General features: G+C 41.5%; 1 protein-coding gene across 6 annotated transcripts in view; it reads right to left on the bottom strand.

Annotated features, from left to right (window-relative positions):
• The window catches only part of LOC149288959 (spermatogenesis-associated protein 13-like), a 28,722-nt gene extending 10,424 nt beyond the window's left edge, over positions 1-18,298 (bottom strand). For 2 of the 6 annotated variants that reach the window (XM_089491140.1, XM_089491139.1), the window contains exons 1-2: positions 3,060-3,114; positions 585-721 (exon numbers count right to left, since the gene is read on the bottom strand). In XM_089491140.1, the coding sequence (XP_089347266.1) occupies positions 585-721; positions 3,060-3,114 (192 nt within the window). Of the gene's footprint in view, positions 1-584; positions 722-3,059; positions 3,115-7,082; positions 7,228-8,509; positions 8,876-16,801 lie in introns of those variants that run through there. The other 4 variants (XM_089491141.1, XM_089491142.1, XM_089491137.1 and 1 more) reach the window with 3 other exon arrangements.
• Between the last annotated feature and the right edge of the window lie 2,241 nt (positions 18,299-20,539).

The raw sequence follows: 20,539 nt of genomic DNA on the forward strand, positions 1-20,539 counted from the left end.
ACAGATGAGATGATAATGGAAAACATATTTAATATTTCATTACAACATTAAACAGCTTTTCACTTTTAAATTGATTTTAACAAAAAGATTGGTATTTTCTGAATGTTATAAAAAGATTATAATCTTTGTTTGTATAAATAAATCTGACAAATAAAGCATCCTTTAAATAAAAAAGACCCACCCCTAGTATAGCACATGATTCTATCTTTACCCACATGTTACAAATAGAGGGCTGGATTAAGGGTAGAATTTTAATTTCTCCCATGTAGGATCAATAGGCTTTTAAAAAGCCATAAGTAACAAAATAGATAACTGTTTTAACGAGGAACAGAACGAGACAGACAGAGCTATGATCAAGTTGATCAACAACAATGTTGTTCAACATTCTACTACGGAAGGACACAAACCAATCAGGAACCCAGGACTTTCGATCAATTAAGTATAAACAAAAGAGAGCCTAGGAGTTTCTAAGGATGGAGACCGGAAAAAGAATTCCTTGAGGGTTTTACCCAAGCAACCGATTGTCTGTTTGACAACATTCATACAGGATAAAAGTGCAAATGAATCTATAGGTGACTTTATACCTCGTTAATAGCCAGCTGTTCTCCTCCTGGCTGCAGATACCTTGGATTGGCTTGACAGATGTCATCATAGTTATAATCATCCTCACTACCATTATCATCGCCTAAAGCAGGAGACTCCGCACCTCCATCTGTAGAAACTGAACAATTGAGTTAAAATTATATGTTATACAGGTCCAGCATGTCGTATAAATCTGCAAAACATATGAATAAACACAAGACACAGTTGTTTATAGGACTAAGAGGTCAGACACATAGTAATTCTTTTTTGACACAGTGTGTCTACTATGGCTCGTATACACAATGATAGTAAAAGAGTTAAAGGGACAGTTTAATGTCTCATGAACACCTTGTAAGTACTTTGTGTAAAAAAAAAAAAAAAAAAAAAAAAAAGACAAAAAACAAAAAACACACACAGAGCTGAAGCGCCACATCTCCCCTGTCAATCCAACCAATCAGTGGCTTTCTGCTCATTGGTGGACCTGGGGTATCATTCGACCCCCACCCTTGCAATATTTGCCAAGCCAGTGCAGAGGATATCACATAGCAGGATACGTGTTCGTCTCCAGCACGTCTTGAAAGACCATATGATCTGCTGGCTGGAGGGCATATGATGGCTGAGTGTCCCTTTAAGCAAGTCCTGCATGCATCTCGCAGGGATCACGATGTATGCAAAATGGGTTAACCGTTCTGGAAAGCAGACAGGCTGCAGACTCAAAACACCAAGATGCTTAATCCTTACAACACTGAATTCATATGTCAGCTGTGCCCCATAATCTATGCAGAAGCACCCTCCCTATCACATGTATACAAGAAGATGAGCAGAGCTGAATATTGGCAATCCCTGCAGAAATGAATTAAAGAAACCCAAGAAATATGCTCAGTTTTCACTCATTTTACCATCTGCAAGGTCTGCGAATTCAGGTGCACCGGGGCACAGAATGGTCTATAACCGGAAGCAACACAGACAGATGTTTGAACGATCAATTCAATGCTTTGCAGCAGGTGTGGCATCATATAATGCTTTAACAAAGGCACATATGCACTGGACTTCAGATTGTTAAATGTTCTCGTTGCTCATCTGTAACGTGGCCTGTGCCACTGCCCTCGGAGCTCCTCCGCAGCCATGCAGCGGAGACTCCATCTCTGAGTAACAGACTGCAGAACATTCCATATTAACCGGGAAGACGACAGAACAAAAAGGCTTCTGTAAGAAAAGAGTCTGCTGGACATTTCCCATCGCCTTGGCACCAATTACCTTTTCGCATAGACACTAGCGTTAATTAAGCAGTGGAAAGGCTTCGTGAGTCAAATTTTCCCTGCATTAAGGAAACGTCCGCTCACCCTGTGAACAATCTCAACAAGCTCTCCATCCAACACGGAATTAACACATCACAAGTACTCACTTATAGCTTGTCACACTGCGCATGGAAGGTGATTGAGGTTGAAATGGTTAACATATTCTTGATATGTACAATTTGGTAAAAGGGGCTCCCTTACAAAAAAATACTGCAGTTTTTGGACATGAAAAAACTGCAATACTGCACTTTTACTGCAGTATTACTGCATTTGTACTGCACTTTTACTGCACTTTTTTTTTTATATTGCAAACCTACAGCTGTACTTCAATGTACTGCAGCTTTATTGCATTTGTACTTCCGTACAAAAATAACTGCAGTAAAACTGCAGTACAGTGAAGTACAAATGCAGTAAATGTGCAGTAATATTGCAGTTTTTTCATGTCCAAAAAACTGCAGTCTTACTTAAGAAAAACTGCAGTATTTTTTTCGTAAGGGCTCTGAAACCCCTCAGACCCGTTAACGTGATAGACTACCATCTACAGAGACTGTATAGAAAATTTCCTATACCGTTCCCTGTCCCCGCTGCAAACTTCAGTCTAAGAAAGTATCCACGCAAAACACATACGACTCTGTAAGTAAACACCCAATGGAACATATGAAACATACAGCGGGTCTGACACGGTGTCATTTTACTTCTATTTGTTTAAAATAAAGAAATTAAATCTACAGACGGATCATCACAGAACTAGACAGCAGAACATGTGCAAAGGACATTAAATGTTTTAAGAAATCCCAAGCCTCTTTAAAAACCCGTAATTGCACGGTGCATTTATAGTCATCAAACGCCTTTATAAACTGAACCCATTCGCCTCTAATGCACACACCACCTGGGTTTAAAGGGTTAACAGCATGAACTTAACCCTCTGAGTGCATTAGCAGCTAAACAGTGCAAGGGTTAATTCAACTCCATGAGAATTCCGGAATGGATTTTGAACGCTCCCCCCGTCCTCATGTATTAAAGCTGGATATACAATACAGAAGCCGATCGCCTTTCTCAGACTACAGCTTGATGACTGCAGTGAGCCTTCATCCAATAACAGCTTCCTCAACAAAAATATAAGACAACGTACTTTTAACAAAATGCCAAAATGATACACGTTAACACTTTCACACATACCCATGTGAAGGCTCTCGAGACTCCAAAATCGTGCCATTTTGCCCCCGGCTACCATGCTCTTATGCCCCCAAAAATAAGCATCAGAAAGAGGCTTGGCTTTCGAAAGCCAGACACATAACAGCTAAAATAAATAAATAATAAAAAAAAAGATGCTGGTTCAACAGACAGAGCGGCTGCCTCCGAACAGGCTGCAGAAAGAGCTTATTCATGGCTTCCATCCTCAGTGCCGGGTATCAGTCCGAACACCGGGAGGGAAGTGACAGTTCAGCACTACGCGCCGCTGCGAAACTAGTAGCTTTGTGTGACGACACCACTGGGGACCCTCAGGGAGAAAGCACTGAAAAAATGTGTCGATATGAACGCAATCTGCCGAATGGCAGCTTATAGCAAACACATCCTGCCACGACTAGAACTTTCACTTATGGTCATTAAATAAAGCCACAAAAGCATAAATTTTGAATTTATAAATAAAACCGAAAACAACTGCCCTTGATCCAATTCCCCCTTAGAATCCACAACGCCTTCTAGATATAAATAATAATTTTAAAAAAAGCTACAATTTGGGGCTGATTAGAAAGTTCGACCAAACCGATTCCCAATGTTTTTCAACAGGGATCTGGGTTTTCAGCTAAACCTTGTAAAATCATTTCTGGCTGAAGTTCCTCCTTATCTGTCAAAGGTTCAAGTCCGTAACTATTCCTAGAACAGCTCAGGCCATACAGTAAGTACACGTGTTCTATAAGACTACGGAACACGTGTGTGCTATGATCTAGAGGAAGTTATTGAAGGAAGTTACAAAAAAACCAAAAACATCACCTCTCTTAACCATGAATGTAACTGGGATTCATTTATTGAACGGTGAGCAGTGGGGAACATTTCCAACTCGTAGGTGAACTTACACGGGCTGGCACTAGATGTACACAAAGCGTCTGTGACAAGGCTACTGGGTGTCAACGAAAAGGGGCATTTATGGAAATGTCCACCACAGAGCCTGTAGCTGCCAAAGCATTCTTGTCACTTCATTAGGCTTAGTTAGGTCATGGAAATGTTTAGTTCCACAGAGCACCCAGCTATGGAGGATGGCTAGATGAGCTGCTGGGTTCTACTAAGACTTTTAGAATAGCTGACCAAACCCAATTTAATTTACTGTAACATGGTACACAATGAGCCAGTAATACAAATTCTTTTATATGTGGCCTCTGGACACATGAACAGCTTTACTCTTTACAAAATGTGTCTAATCCAGACCTGGGCAAAGCACGGCCCGCGGGCCACATCCGGCCCGCTGAATAGCTCGGACCGGCCCGCAAAGAGTGTCCTGGTGACTCACCAATGAGTCCGGTGTCCCCCCCCGCCCCGGTCACTTACCTTAAACTCCTGTGTTGGAAGCGTTTGTCTCGGGTGCCGGCGCTTTACGCTGGGCGCCGGCATATGACGTCAGACGCCGGCGATCAGCAGTGAAGCGCCGGCACCCGAGACAAACGCCTCACGCTTCCAACACAGGAGTTTAAGGTAAGTGACCGGGGCGGGGGGGGGAGATCCTGAGAAGGGGGGGTTAGGGAGTTAGAGGGGAGATACTGAGAAGGGGGGGTTAGGGAGTTAGAGGGGAGATACTGAGAAGGGGGGTTAGGGAGGGAGGTCTTACTGTGTGTGTGTGTCTTACTGTGTTTGTGTGTGTGTGTCTTACTGTGTGTGTGTGTATCTTACTGTGTCTGTGTGTGTCTCACTGTGTCTGTGTGTGTCTTACTGTGTCTGTGTGTGTCTCACTGTGTCTGTGTGTGTCTCACTGTGTCTGTGTGTGTCTTACTGTGTCTGTGTGTGTCTCACTGTGTCTGTGTGTGTCTTACTGTGTCTGTGTGTGTCTTACTGTGTCTGTGTGTGTCTTACTGTGTCTGTCTCACTGTGTCTGTGTGTGTCTTACTGTGTCTGTGTGTGTCTTACTGTGTCTGTGTGTGTCTCACTGTGTCTGTGTGTGTCTCACTGTGTCTGTGTGTGTCTTACTGTGTCTGTGTGTGTCTTACTGTGTCTGTGTGTGTCTTACTGCGTGTGTGTGTGTCTTACTGCGTGTGTCTTACTGTGTTCATAGCTTATTCAGTTATTGTAATAAATATTTTAGCCCATTTTTTAGCTCAAAATATTTTTTCCTTTTTTTTCTCCTCTAAAATCTAGGTGCGTCTTATCAGCAGGTGCGTCTTATAGAGCGAAAAATACGGTATGCACTCCGAAGCCTTGTTCATTTTGTTCACTTCTGTGCTGTGCTAATAGTTATTCAGGCCTTACTTATTCAAGCACCTCTACCAATGACGTAGGCTTGAATAACTTTATTAAACAGCACATAAGTTAACAAAATGGACAAGGCTTCGGAGTTTGTAGTTTGTAGAGGTCTGGCCCTCTAAAACCATTCCAATTTCTCATGTGGCCCCATGGGAAAATTAATTGCCCACCCCTGGTCTAATCTATGACCAGGCACAAGAAGCCCCCATAGTACACATCAAGCTATCTAATCTGTTAAAAGCCCTTGTGATATTTCTTAGCATAGTGCAGGGTCAGGTGCAGGTTTGAGCCACCTGACAACAATGCCCCTGCACCCCCACCCCCTTCAGAGACTGCTCCAGAGAGTACCTACAGTAAAAAACTGCATGGAGCCGGAGATAACCACTCACCTGAGGCAACTATCCTTTGTTGGCTCTGATAAACCCAAAAAGTAAAAAACAGTTTAAACAAGTCAGTTCTAATAAGTCAAACTAACCGTAAACCAAGGTCCAAGCTTTGCCAAAACACTCTAGTTAAAGTGACTCACAGCAGTCACTAAAAACATAATAATAGCACCCATCAACCAGAACTGCAGACTAAAGTTGAGGTTACAAAAGCAAGGCACTAGTTGCCCACAAGCTGAGTAAAAGGCATTCCACGTTCTCCAACTGGCACCAGTTTAGTGAATTCCTGGCACATGACATTTGCCCAGTTTGTCAGATGCCCAGTCTGGACCTGCTTATGTGTATAACACTGGGAGCAACCATCTTAACATCTCAGGATGCGCATGAATATTCCTCCCTTTGATGGAGAAACTAGTAGGACTTCAGGATAGAAAGTCAAATAACCGAGCACAGTGAAGCTGAGATCTATGGCAAAACAGTCCCTTTTAGACACATTTCCAAAAAAGGTACGGGAAGTACAAAACCATAATTTAGCTTTAATGAACCCAATTAAGCTTAAAGGTGCGGCGCCATTAAATCGCAACTCTGTGTGAGAAAAACATCTTTTTGGAAACCGTTCTAAACTACTAGGTTCCACCATAGAATTTCTTTCATGTCTCCTTGAAACTGACAACAATGGGTTTAACCACAAAGCAAACACAGATTAGGGCAGCTATTACTCAGCAAGAGAAACACGCAAGTATCAGAAACTTGTATGCTCTACAGGAAATACTGTCAAATCACAATTAACACATAAAGCACTTAAAATGCAAAATATCTTACACATTTATATGAAGAACTAACGTCATGTTCCACTCAAACATACCATGGAGGACTTAAAGGGGAACCACCACCTTCAAAGATTTTTTATCTTCCAATCAGTGTAATTGATTTGAAGACATCTTGTTAGCATTACAATTAACTCCCTTGCATGTACACGCTATACCATGAATAGCCTGAAAATATTTTTCCCCCGACTTCATCACTTCCAAAATTCATTATTTTTTATTTTAAATATCACAGGTCATTAAAGTGAATTGAGGTAAGGCAAGAGATTTCAACCATGGAACTATGCATTATGACCCTTGTAACCTTGAAAGAATGAGAGGCTGTGTGATGTATATTTACAAGCACAGGTTATAGGCCCTGTGCCCCCTTGATCCTTTCTAACAGTATTTTATGTTGGTTAAGCAAGATTCTATGAGGAAGGAAGGAAGGAACGTAAAAACCACCTGATCATAAAACTCAAACAATATGTTCCATGTGCCACATATACCCTCCATGTTTTGCCTATAATGGACCAAACAAAAAGAAAAGCAGGACTTACTGTTAGAGATCCTGGTTTGCCTCTGACACCCGACTCGATCCAGTCCAATAGGTGTGCTCTGCGAGAAGGCATAGGGGCGCAAACGGGCTGAAACAGCTTTGTATGGTGGTACTTTGTGCGCTGGAACTGGAGGACGAGGTACAGGCTATAAGACAAAACAATGCATTAAAAGATATGTTAACAATTAATCATTACAGAAATGGGTCTCCTAAAACAAGATTATGTTAAAAGGAACATAATCTTCATGTTCTCTTAAAAACAAACAAACACATGGCCACCAGGCATCATATACAAAAAGGATCTCGGGGAGCAAAAGAGCAGCTTTTTTTTGGGGGGGGGGGTATATACATATTAAAAAGTACATACTAACATGATTTTGTGATAACAGACTGTCTCTTTATTCCTTTGGTACGCCCTGCTATGTTCCCCTTCATGTTTTAAGTCTTTAAAAGGGAACTTGTGAAATTCTACCACCAGATTTGCTGCATACTACTGCTGACACGAGTAGAACATTCTGACAAAAACATCATATTAAATATCGAATATTAATAAAAAAAAATAAAAATCTAAACTTTAGGTTTGAGAAAAAGCTGTTTGATTGCGAAGGGAGGCCTGACAGGCTTGTAAATCTAAATGCCCTTATCTACTGGTGATAACAAATTTTCACAGTTTTAAATCTCGGAAGCTGAAGGACAACATCCCTCCAACTCTGGAGATCTACAGTACCCACCCAGGACTCATTGTTTTAAGAAGTTAAATAACAAAAGCTACGGTTGTTAATCATATTTCTATATGCCTCTATTAGGTGGGTGGTCATAGTTTTATAAAGGAAGGAAAAAACAAAACAAACAAACAAAAAAAAAAACAAAAAAACATCCAGTCCATCAAGTTCAACCATTCCTCAAACCCATATTGGTTGGTTTTCGACTCCAGGGCAGTTGGACTCTGGTTTAACATTACTTTATTTTGATTTGTGATAACCCTGTATGAATTTCATATCTAGAAAAAAAACATTCAAATGTTTTTTGAATATATTGATACGCTATATACATACTCAACACACACAAATATTCTTCGAGCTCTATTAGACATCTTTGAGAAAATGTTTTCATTTATTATGACATAAAAACAAGGTTAAAAGAAATCTTAACCAAGAAATTTTAGCCCCACCAAGCAAAAGGGAATGATTTACAGCAGCGAGAGAATTAGATAAAATACTGAAGTGCATTCTGGTGAATAAAAAAGTTGGAAAGTCAAGAGAGTTAGAAGTTAGTCTGATGACATGCATGGTTTATTATTTCATCCAAGTGAAAAGTACCAAAGATTACAGGGTCAATCGGGTTAGAAAATATAATTTTTGTTAAGATTTGGAGGAGAGTTGAAAGAGATTTCATTTGGTTGCGGTGTCATGCTTTCTGCGTTCTTACTTGTTGCAGCATGCCCCCGGTATCTTCGTCTTCTCTTGTTCCGTAAAAGCTGACACCTCCAATCACTGAAATGGGTCTCCTTCTACAATCCCCTTGGTACTCAGTGCTATGTTTTCGAAACTTTGCCTCTTCACTAAACGATCGCAAGGGAAACTTAGGATTCCCGCTATTGGGTTCATGCGAGTCCATTGGGACAGAGTCTTCTGGGATGGAAAAACTACGGATAGCCATCTGACCATAATCTGAAAGCGGCCTCGGCCGAGACCTGCTTTTTCCAGAGGCCCCTTTCCGAGGTGACACTTTTTGAAGGTCAGTTTTTTCTTCATCATGTGATGGGGGTTTTGTCCAGGACTCTTCAGTGGGAACCTTTTTTGAAAGGTGAACAGTGTATTTTAGGTAGACGGACAAAAAGCACTGCATAATTTAGGCTTTGCATCAAAATATTGTGCTGCTGCTGACCCAAACGTGAAACACTAAGCACACTTCCTCCACAATATCCATCATGCAATAACGTCCTACAATTTAAAGCATCTTAAACACTGTCCTACAATTCTGCTTACATATATTTTTCTCAAAAAAAGTTAAAAAAACAATACTATACTTCCGTTACCATACCATGAAGCTTATTTACACATATGCATAAATTGCTTTATAAAAGACGGCTAATTCTCCAATTAAAACCCACTATAGTATATATTTAACACAATAATGGTTAAAAAAAAACAAAAAAAAAAACAGCTTTAAAAAAAAGAGGCCCTAAATAGGTAAATGCCATTGACAACCAGTGTTTCTGCAGCATTAAACTGCATTAGCCCCCTAAAGGGGACTTTGTAAACTCAGTAAAAGCCACACACCGATTGGTGACATTCCTGACCAACCACATTTGTGCAAAGTTCTGTCCATCTTCTCAAAACTGGGACCATCCCAATACACAGCCAGCAGCAGGAAGAGATGACGCTTTCCAGAGCGAAAATTGCTGGACTTAATATTTCACCCAAACAATGTATGTTTAAAGATAAAAAAAAAAAAAAAGCTTTATTCATAAATTCAATTGCGGCTTATGGGAACACATCGTCTTAAAGCGTTCACAGAAACAGTTCGGACATAGTATAGTCCCGGAGATCGCCAGGTGAGCACTGCTTCTCTGGTTCTACGGGTCGTGAAAGCGGGGTCTTGATACGCCCCGCTCCTCGCCCATTTCCCCTTTAAATGGGGGTGTTTCCCGCTGCCGGACCTCCCACTGATGTCAGTGGGCAGTCCTGGCCGCGTCCCACAAGGGAAGGCTCCGGGTAGCCCAGAAGTTCCCAGGTATGAGTATAGTTCAGTCTTGGTGTTCTAAAGCTGAGTAGCTGTCTGACAAAAAAAAAAAAAAAAAGAAGAAGAGGAACTTCCATACCAGCCTGAGCACAAGTTCGAAATCAAGAGAAAATGAAAAGTATTTTACAGAATACAGGAAGAGTGCTTCAAATTCAATGACCCGGCGCCACTGAAGAGAAGTCCCTCCTGGCCACAGAGTGCTTTAAAATAAAGTATGTATTTAATAAACATCAAAAACCCCCACATACTACATTTTCAGGAAAAAAATGGTTACATAGAAGTGGATAAGAACCACCTTTTCTCCCCACTTTTTCTAATATAAAAACTCAGTCCCTAGTCTCACCAGTTCAGGATATCTTTATGACTGGCCTGTGCATGTTTACATTAACTCACTGTATTGGCCTCTACCACTTCTGCTGGGAGACGGTTCCACTCATATACCACCCACTTAGTAAAGTAAAACTTCCTTATATTACATCTAAACCGCTGACCCTCTAGTTACAACTTATATACAGAGAGATGCATTTAAAAGAACATTTATGCCACATTTTGATTTATTATGATTATTATGACAGCTCGCTAAAACAACAGATACAACAAAGCAATCAAAATCTTGATTTTCATACCTTGATTCAAATATTTCTCTATAGAGAAGAGCATTTAAAATATGGACTGGGATGACAGGGAGCCGGTATAAATACAAAAACTAGTACATAGTCTCAAATACTTGCAAGTGCAATAAACAAAAACAGAGAACAGTCAAGTAATAAATAAAAACCAAAATAAAATCAATGCTTTTGTTTCTGGCCTTTTTGCCCTATAATGCTCTAAAACCTGATCTAACACACATATGATCAATCAATCCAGGGTATGGGTTTAAAGTCCTAACCCTACCCCCAACCCTAAATGCAAACTCTGTGGGGGCAAATAACCCTTTCCCGGTCACCATTACCTGCTCTTACCTTTTTGTTTGTGACCGGTATCGGCGCCCCACAAACACACTGAAACAACAGGCAGCCAAGCGACGGCATGGTGAACTCGGAGCTTTAAACGCACATGGAAAAGACTAACGCAGGCTGTGATTTTCCCACTGAGCGTGTACTCTGTGTATTTGCTCACTGTGTTTGCGGGTGGACCTTGTACCGGTCACGAACAGCTGACCAATGTTGGGAAAGTTAACCGGTTACTGTCGATAGGAAGTGCTGTCCAAGTAACATGAAGCCTGCGAAATCCATCATTAAAGCCATTCATTTGCCCACCACGGTTTGCCATTTAAATGTAATGCTAGGATATTATGCAGTAAAAAGTTAAGTTATCCATTGAGGAAACTGGGCTTCCATGTGGAATACATCTGCAACACTACAGCTGTCAAGAGGACTCCAACTCCTACCTTTCGCAGCCAGCATTGAGATAGGAAAGTGGATTATGGGTCATTATATATATATACATATATATATATACACACACACACTCTATATAAAGCAAGAATTCAGCACATACCATTAAAAAAAAAGCAAACACATAAATATTGGAGATTCCGTCACACTTGATGGGCGTATATTGCTTAGCCGGCCACTACGTCAAAGTACCCAAATTTTGGCGAGTCCAATCTAAATTGTCATGGCTCTATTGCTTACCTCCTGCCACACAGGTGCCTCAATAATGGTGTCCAGAGAAGGCTTTAAATTGCTTAAGAGTCTCATTTGGGTTAAAATGCAGTCCCACTGATTCAGCTCCTTGGTTAGCAATATAACCATTAACTTAACAATAAATGAAACAAAGATTCTGAATTTACTACAATGTTACCAATTTTAATTTGGTAATCAAATTATTGTCAAAATGCTGGAATGCTAAATAGAAATAATGGCCAGATAATCTATGGCTTTCCAAAAGGATGGACAACAGGATTTCTACAATGCAATCCCAGGCAGCTTTAAATTATTAGCACAGATATGAAAAAATAAAAGGCAGAGGTGTAACAATTTTATTTAATAGCAAATACACAGAGCACAGAGTGTGACGCGCACACATGAACCGCCGTGACCCGAGCGTGATACTCCATGACGCGGTCCATGAAATGTCCACAGACATTTAGCTATCTAAGATTATGCTATGTAGAAAGGCCGTGGGTATCGTTCAAAATCCAACAGTCTAGTTATCAGGGACGATTACTACCCGGGGCAGTAACGGGAGAGCGGTGACTTGCCATGTACTTCTAATGATTCTTAAATCAACATACAGACTACTTCTAGACACAGGTTGTCCTGTTACTTAACATCACTATTACAATTCATTATTGATTTATACAGAACCATATAGAACTAGCGCTCTAAAACGTGCAAACAGGAAGAGAAGATTTAGGATTAAGGTGATATTTTAACTGGAGTTTAGGGCAGATGAGTCTTTGTCCTAAATTGCACTCCTTTCTTCTAATCTTAACCCTCTAAAGAGAGAATCAATTGAATGTGGGCTTTGTTATAAATCTATACCAGTAACTTATTTGAACCGTTAATGCCATTACAGAGGCCAGGGCTTGACATATCCCAGATGCCGGGTCACCATGGCAACTATTAAATACTTCCTGGTGCCTAGGGTATCTCCTAGTGGGCACCCCTGGGTCATATGACATCATACAATCTCAACACCAATAAAAGGGGCAGTTCGCGCCATCTGGAAGAGGAAGAGCTTCCTGGGCCAGTGTGACGTAAGGGAATTGATTGGGTGCTATTGGACATAAACTGACTGCTAGATCTAAAGTGAGATGTTATGGGCCCCAACATTGCTATTTTAAACAGAGAGTGATACTTGCCGTCAGAGATTTATATTCACACATTTACACCATCCTGTCGTGGAACAGTATTGTGATCTTGTCACCATAGCAACCAATGGAAATGTTGTTAGCAGAAAGATTAAATTTCCTGCTATGGTGGTAACTTCAAGTTTTAAATTTTGATTCACCGTTTACGCATAACACACATACAAGACCACCGCATAATAAAAGAGTTAATCCAGCATACGTATACACACGCTGCCCCACGCTGCTCTCGACTGGGGGGGGGGGCTAGCTGAGCATGGAGGTGGAGAGTAGGGTAGGGTATCAAGAGCCAGACACCATTACCCGCATTTGGAGTTCATATACTGGTACCCAGATGCGATTACTTGAACTTTTTAGATGTGCTTTTTCTCCTACTATGCTGAATTTAACCCTTTTATACCTAAATGCAGAATCAGAGAGGTCATTCCCGATTCATTTATGTGGGACAAGAGGGGCCGCTGCATAATATTGCCTCATTCGTAGAGTCTGTTGGGAACACAAAAGCATGTGTTGATATGTTGTTGCCATAGGAACAGAAAGAGATTATTGTAAATGTTTCTCTGCAGTCTTCTAAATGGTTCCTGGGGCAAGAACTGCTTAACATACTAGAGAATGTTTTACTCTTTAGTCGAAGTGGAACAACACAAACCCAGAGAGTCTTCAGGTATGTCAATGACTACTTCAATGGAAATTACTAACAAGGTACGAACACGTACAAATAAATGTCACCAAAAACCAGAAGTGTCTGAAGGATGTCTAAGGCCAGCTTGGATGCCAAATACATGGTGCTACTCACCAAATGTTTAGGATGTGCCCTTTTTTTGAGAGGCCGATCCATGGTTAGAGCAGACATCTTATCCTCTAGTAGATCCCCATCAAATCCGACATTAAGAACATTTAGAATGTGTTACCCCCCACATTAAAAAAAAAAGAACCCGCGATTAAGAAGATCCTCTTTCGGCAAGCAGAAATGCCAAATGGTTTCTCGGAATAGACTGTTTTGAAATTACTCTGTGAAAGCGTAGTATGACTTCCTTCCTACTCAGACACATAGCTGAGCCACATCTCGCTCTACAACCAATGACATAAAGCACTTCCCTTTGGTAGGTGGATGTCGCCAGACTCCGTCCTGATTGAGAAACCCTCTGTGGGATCACACCACAACCAGAGAGGTTCTAGTAAAACATCAGCAGCAGCCATCATCAGCACATATAAAAGTAAACTGTTTCAATTCGATATTCTACAAGAAGTGCAGTGCCGCCTAAAAAAAAAATCAAAACAGACAAATCACCAGGTCCAGATGGCATTCACCCCCGCGTTCTAAGGGAGTTAAGTAATGTAATAGACAGACCCCTATTTCTAATATTCAAGTACTCTATAGTGACAGGGTCTGTTCCCCAGGACTGGCGCATAGCAAATGTTGTGCCAATATTCATATAAATGTATGCCTTCATATCAGCATGGGTTTACAAGGGATCAGTCCTGTCAAACTAACCTGATCAGCTTTTATGAGGAGGTGAGCTCAAGACTGGATCGGGGTGAATCGCTGGATGTCGTATATCTTGATTTTTCCAAAGCATTTGATACGGTGCCACATAAAAGGCTGGTACATAAAATGAGAATGCTTGGGCTGGGGGAGAATGTGTGTATGTGGGTAAGTAACTGGCTCAGTGATAGGAAACAGAGGGTGGTTATTAATGGCACATACTCTGAGTGGGTGACTGTTACTAGTGGGGTACCACAGGGGTCAGTTTTGGGTCCTATTCTTTTTAATATATTTATTAATATAGGGGTTATATAGTAAAGTATCAATCTTTGCAGACGATACTAAGCTCTGTAACGTGGTTAACACAATAGAGGACAGTGCACAATTACAAATGGATCTGCATAGGTTGGAGGCTAGGGCTGGGATGTGGCAGATGAGGTTCTACACAGATAAATGTAAGGTTATGCACATGGGGAAGAAAAATCCAGGCAGGGAATATGTATTAAATGGGAAAACACTGGGGACGACTGACATGGAAAAGGACTTAGGAGTTTTAGTTAACAGTAAACCTGTAGCGACCAGTGTCAGGCAGCTGCTACTAAGCCAAATAAAATCATGGGGTGCATCAAAAGGGGCATAGATGCCCACGACAAGGAAATAATTCTACCACTGTACAAGTCACTAGTCAGACCACACATGGAATACTGTGTACAGTACTGGGCACCAGTGTACAAGAAAGATATAGTGGAGCTGGAGAGGGTTCAAAGACGGGCAACCAGAGTAATAAGGGGAATGGGAGGACTACAGTACCCAGAAAGATTATCAGAATTAGGGTTATTTAGTTTGGAAAAAAGACGGTTTAGAGGGGACTTAATAACTATGTATAAATATATAAAGGGGCAGTACAGAGATCACTCCCAGGACCTATTTATACCCAGGACTGTATCTATAACAAGGGGACATCCTCTACGGCTGGAGGAAAGAAGGTTTCTACACCAGCACAGACGGGGGTTCTTTACAGTAAGAGCGGTGAGATTATGGAACTCTCTGCCAGAGGAAGCGGTAATGGTAAACTCAATAAAAGAGTTCAAAAGGAGCCTGGACGTGTTTCTTGAAAGCAATAATATTACAAGTTATGGATATTAGATTAATAGGGACAGAACGTTGATCCAGGGATTTATTCTGATTGCCATATTTGGAGTCGGGAAGGAATTTTCCCCCTGGTATGGGGCAATTGGCATCTGCTTCATAAGGGTTTTTTGCCTTCCTCTGGATCAACACAGTAGGGACACAATATGTATATAGGTTGAACTTGATGGACTTTGGTCTTTTTTCAACCTTATGAACTATGTTACACCTGTATAATAAGGAAATCCAACGATATAATCACAGCAATGGACAAAAGCACAGTATCACTCCTGCCCTCCATAATGTATCCGTTATTTATTTATATATATATATATATATATATATATATATATAATTATAACTCTATTATACACCCTTTCTCAAATTGGTTGTAAGCTTAACCTGAACTCAGAGCTTTACATGCTTTACATGAACCAAAAGTGAAATTGAGGAAACTGCAAAGCAAAGCAGGGGGCAAGGTTTCACTCACAACTAAATTTTCTCTTTTAGCCACTAGAGGGCAGAAGCGCTGCAGGGATTGCTGTGTGAAACGAATGCAACACTGAAATGTCACTACTAGAGCTCCCAGGTTTGTGCCATGGCACCAGCTATGGCACCTCACAGACAGGGCCGGCCGAAGACTTAACGCCGCCTGGAGCGAAGTTTAAAATGCCGCCCCCCGCCGACGCATTATCTACCCGCCCCCCACCGGTACTTGCCCTTAAACAGTCCTGCGGCGAGTCTCCCTGTGCTGCCACGGTGCCGGCTTGTAATGCTGCGCGCCGGAAATTCGCGTCACTTCCGGCGCTCTGCATTACAAGCCGGCACAGAGACCGAACAAGGAAACTCGCCGCAGAGGAGAGAGAGAGGGGCGCTGAGCGGGTAAGCGAAAAGCACTCGGTGCCCCTCTCTCTCCTCCGCTTCAAAAAAAACAAACAAAAAAACCGCTTGGGGCGGCAAAGTGCCGCCCCTTCTGAAGTGCCGCCTGGGGCAATTGGACTAATAAAACAGGACCAAACAGAAGGGTAAATATTAAAAGTAACCAAAAAACAGCATTTAAAAAGCATGTATTGTGTTGTTACAATGGTTACAATGGATATAGCCAGATCTAACCGTCCTTTGGTGTTTATTACTGCCATGTTGGGCACTACTCTTATTGGCAAACATCCCACTCCTTTCAGAAAGGGATTGTAAGAAACGTAGTCCAACACAGTATGCAGTGTGATTATTTCTGTAAAAGCACTCAAATTAAGCCTAAGCTTGTGACAAACCAGAATTAGAAAGCTTTCTATCTTTAATCACAGGTGACTAAGGAAATGTCCAAGTCCTGGTCTGTGCTATGGTTCAGTCCCGACAAAAGTCCCAGCAATAGCAATTATTTTTGTTACTTTTCAAAATAATTTCTATTGTAAGTTTGGTAAACAGTACAATTATCCGCCAGATTTTAGTTTTTGCATACATTTGGGGAGGCTGAAGAACTCAGAACAATATAGTAAATTTAACATTTCAAACCTAGAATCATATCCAAGCCCCTATCCCCTACAACAACGCGTGGAATAATTCTTACCTCATCTTGCTTTTCTTCATTGACTACATTGAGACTCAATTGAGAGTGGCTGCTGACCCCGCTATCCTCATTCCCATCATCAGAATACAATGGCTTTACACGGTCCTTAAAAGAGAGGGGGCTCCTATCAGCCTTTTGCATGACCACCTCGGATCTTTCATCGCTTTCCATTGAGCTCAGTGACAAAGTGCTGTGATGGTTTGGGGAATGGATGGAAATACTAGACTTGTACAATTCCGTACTGGGGCTTTGAGGTTTTGGGGCTGTTGGCCTCACAGGAGTACCAAAAGGTCCGTATTCCGATACAGAATGGGTCATGTGCTTTGGTTCCTCAGAGTCAGAATAAAAGACCTCATTGGCCAATGGGGTTAAGCTTCTACACGTAGGGGACACACTGCAGTCTGATGATATTTTAGGGTCAGTATGCAGAACACTCATTTCAAAATCAAGAGCAGCAGCAGGTGACTGCGTGGAATTGAGAAAACATTTAGAATCCGATAATGGAGAATGTGGGTTATATATACATCTCCTTCTGTCACTTTCTGTACTGCTTGAAACTCTCCTTGAGTAATCATCGTGCAAGCGACTGTTTGGTCTGCTCCTGTGGGATTCCTCATTAGTTGGAGAGGCGCACTTATTACCCTCTCTCTTCCGACTGCCGTCCGTCACATTGCTCATGATTTTTAATACCCTATCAAAATCTTTTGCTCTAATTGGACTTCTCCAACGCTTTGAACTTCTCTCAGGCGTCCCACCCATTCTCCCTGAATCGGCGGATATGCTTAGCATAGTCGTTTGTACAATCTCCCTTTCGCTGTGGGATTTTACATCTGCCAGGTTGGAGGTAGACTTCCTCTTGAATGAACTCTTTTTGAGGAAATTTAGATTGTCTGTGCTCTTGCTCCTTCTATAAATGACACGGTTACTTTCGGAATCTTTTACTATAATCTCACAGATGCTTGGTTCTTGCCTAGCCGGGGACAATGCAAGGGGACTACGACAAGCACGAGTTTTATCATCATCTAATAAATTTATACGTCCAGCGCCATAGGCACGCCTGATGCTCCTAGATCTATGGGTACTTCTCAAAAAGGAGTTATCCGTTTCCTCAGCATCTGATCCATCTGATTGAAGTCCATCCATCATATTGTAACATTCCTGCATGGGCCTTGACTTTAGAAGCCTGCATGGGGATTGATAACTTACAATTCCATCAGTGGGTGAGCACTTCTGAACATCCCCACCGGACTCTTGAGTGTTTAAAATATTAGCATTTTCCTTTGCCTGTATACCCTGCAGGACAGAAGACTTTAGTTTTTTGAAGGAGCCCATCTTTCTCAAAGATGACAAAGCATTCCACGTGGAGGAATTCCCTGCAGTTATCATAGAACGCGGCCTTTCGTTACCAGGGCTTGCTCGTTGTTTTGGGGCGGTATAGCGGTGAGGGGTTTTAGAAGCGGCCAGCTTTTCTTCCTCCGTTTCGCCTTTCTTGCCGGCACTGCCACTTGCCCCATTGTGACAGTTCCCATCAGATAAAGTTCTTGAGACACACTTATCTACAGCGTGAGAGGTAACTATAGTGTTGTTCCCACAGGCATTGACAGGAGACGTCATACTCTCAACCATATAAGCATTCGGATAACACTGCCTATGGTTCAGAACCACAGTGCTGCTTTAATGCGTAGTTTCAAGAACCAGACTGTCATCTGTTGATGCCTTTTGTGTCTTTTGTATGCATGAAGCTCCCCAGCGCAGTCCTCTGCTTGCCCCTGCAAAACAAAGCCAGCATTTAGTAAGTCTTTTTTTGTGTCCCTCTCCATACAATCCTGTCCTGGAGGAGGTGAAAGGTTTTTGATTAAAACTTGAGAAGCACCATTAATCTCAGAAAGCCGAGTCGCATGAGACCAAGAGAAAAGTCTGTCGCCTTCTCTCTAACCTAATCATGGCTAGGAAGATGGAATCTGCCTTTTATTTTAAGCAACATCTTGACATTTTGTTGGGAACCCTCACAAAAATTAAATAATGAAGACATTGCTGACAAATCTACAGCCAGATTTGGATTTCAAAGCTAATAATGGAAAATACCAACAAGATGGAATTAAACTTCTAAATAGGACAGAAAGTACATCTAGTGTCAAACAGCAATGTGGGTTCATGAATACCAAATGTATAAAACACGCACACTATATAATATATGCATATATTCTGGATAGGGGCGATTTAAACGGTTGAGTTAACATGGAAACTGGGAGAAACTGAGTCTTAAGGAATGTTTTTTAAATGAAATAAATGGTGTCCTTTCAGTTCAGTAGGAAACCGCCGCTGAACTTGTAAAACTAATATTACGTACACCAAAACACAAGACTGGCCTCTGTATCTCACACAGATGAAAAATGTGCAGATATTTGTTTTTGCTGTTGGAAGGGCAAAAAGCGTGCCAGAATAAACTAGGCTCAAGTACAATGACACCGGAGGGGGGCCGAGCAAAGTGTACACTACTTATTTACAAGCCAAGGGGAGTTATTCATTAAAGACTCTTGCCGGATAGTGTACCTAATCCTGATTTAACTGCTGCTGGCTTGAAACCGACTAATGTTGTTATGCCGAGCAATCACATGGGATGGCTAACCAACTAAATAAATTAGTATAATTTGCATACAAACACATTAGAGAAGGTTAGAGAGACAGATGGTGCAATATATGCTCTGATTTATAAAACAAAAAGGGTTAATCCTTAATTCTGGCGGCAATGATTGCAGTGGAATTTACTGATATTTAAAAAGAAGAGTTCATTTTATGCTAAATACGCATTCAATGTTACATCATTTGTAGTTTTTTTTATAAGAATATTTATATTCCTAGAAACCTGAATAAAAAGGACACACGAGGAACATGAAGCTTTAAAATGCAACATCTAGCATGTTTGCACCAGACACCGTTCAACATAAACCGATTAAAAAGTGGGAAAAGCGAGACCAAGGGGCTTATACGTAACGGAGATAAAAAGCACGAGACCTAAAATCGAGCTTCCAATGTAAAATAATGAACCTTTATACATATTGATGCAATAACATCACTTAGGATATGACAGTAACTTCAGTGCAAAAACCTGGACATTTCGCCTAATATGAGCCATGTATCGGGTGGCGCTAAAACATTCCAGAAAAACCTATCCCCAAAAGCTTTGTTACTTGTCACAGTTGCAAGATGACGACACTTTCTGATTCTTTGCCCCCCTTGGTGTCATTATACCGAAGCCGCCGGTTTGAGTTGGGCGGACCTCCTGTTGGTGGTTACAGGGCGAGAGGGAGAGAGGGGAGCTACTCGTCTCAAAAGGCATTGTTTGCATCTTTGAGATTCAGAAAGCAACCAGTAACACGCGAATAAGATGATAGTCTCCGCTGGGTGGGCTTTTCAGGCTGAGCTTTCTATTCGCTTTCTATGTGGTTTCCAGGCTAATCAGGAGAACTTGCTGGGATTAGGCAGGTCACAGCGGAAGTGAAGCCCCTTAGCACCCACGGGCTCCAAGGACCTCACCGGTGCCAGTAACGATTTATTTATGGAATATCAAGCAAATTAGAAAATATTTTGGTTTCCATGGCTGTTTCACAAACATTCTGTTATAATGATCAGGAGAACCAGACACATTGTATCTAACAACCAGTAAGGGGCGCCCTGATCAACCATAGCAGGTGTACTCGGCTCAGCACACCAGCT

The sequence above is a fragment of the Sceloporus occidentalis genome, unplaced genomic scaffold (assembly GCF_023333645.1).
Source record: "Sceloporus occidentalis isolate IW3139 unplaced genomic scaffold, rSceOcc1.0.p SCAF_49, whole genome shotgun sequence".
Lineage (NCBI taxonomy): Eukaryota > Metazoa > Chordata > Lepidosauria > Squamata > Phrynosomatidae > Sceloporus > Sceloporus occidentalis.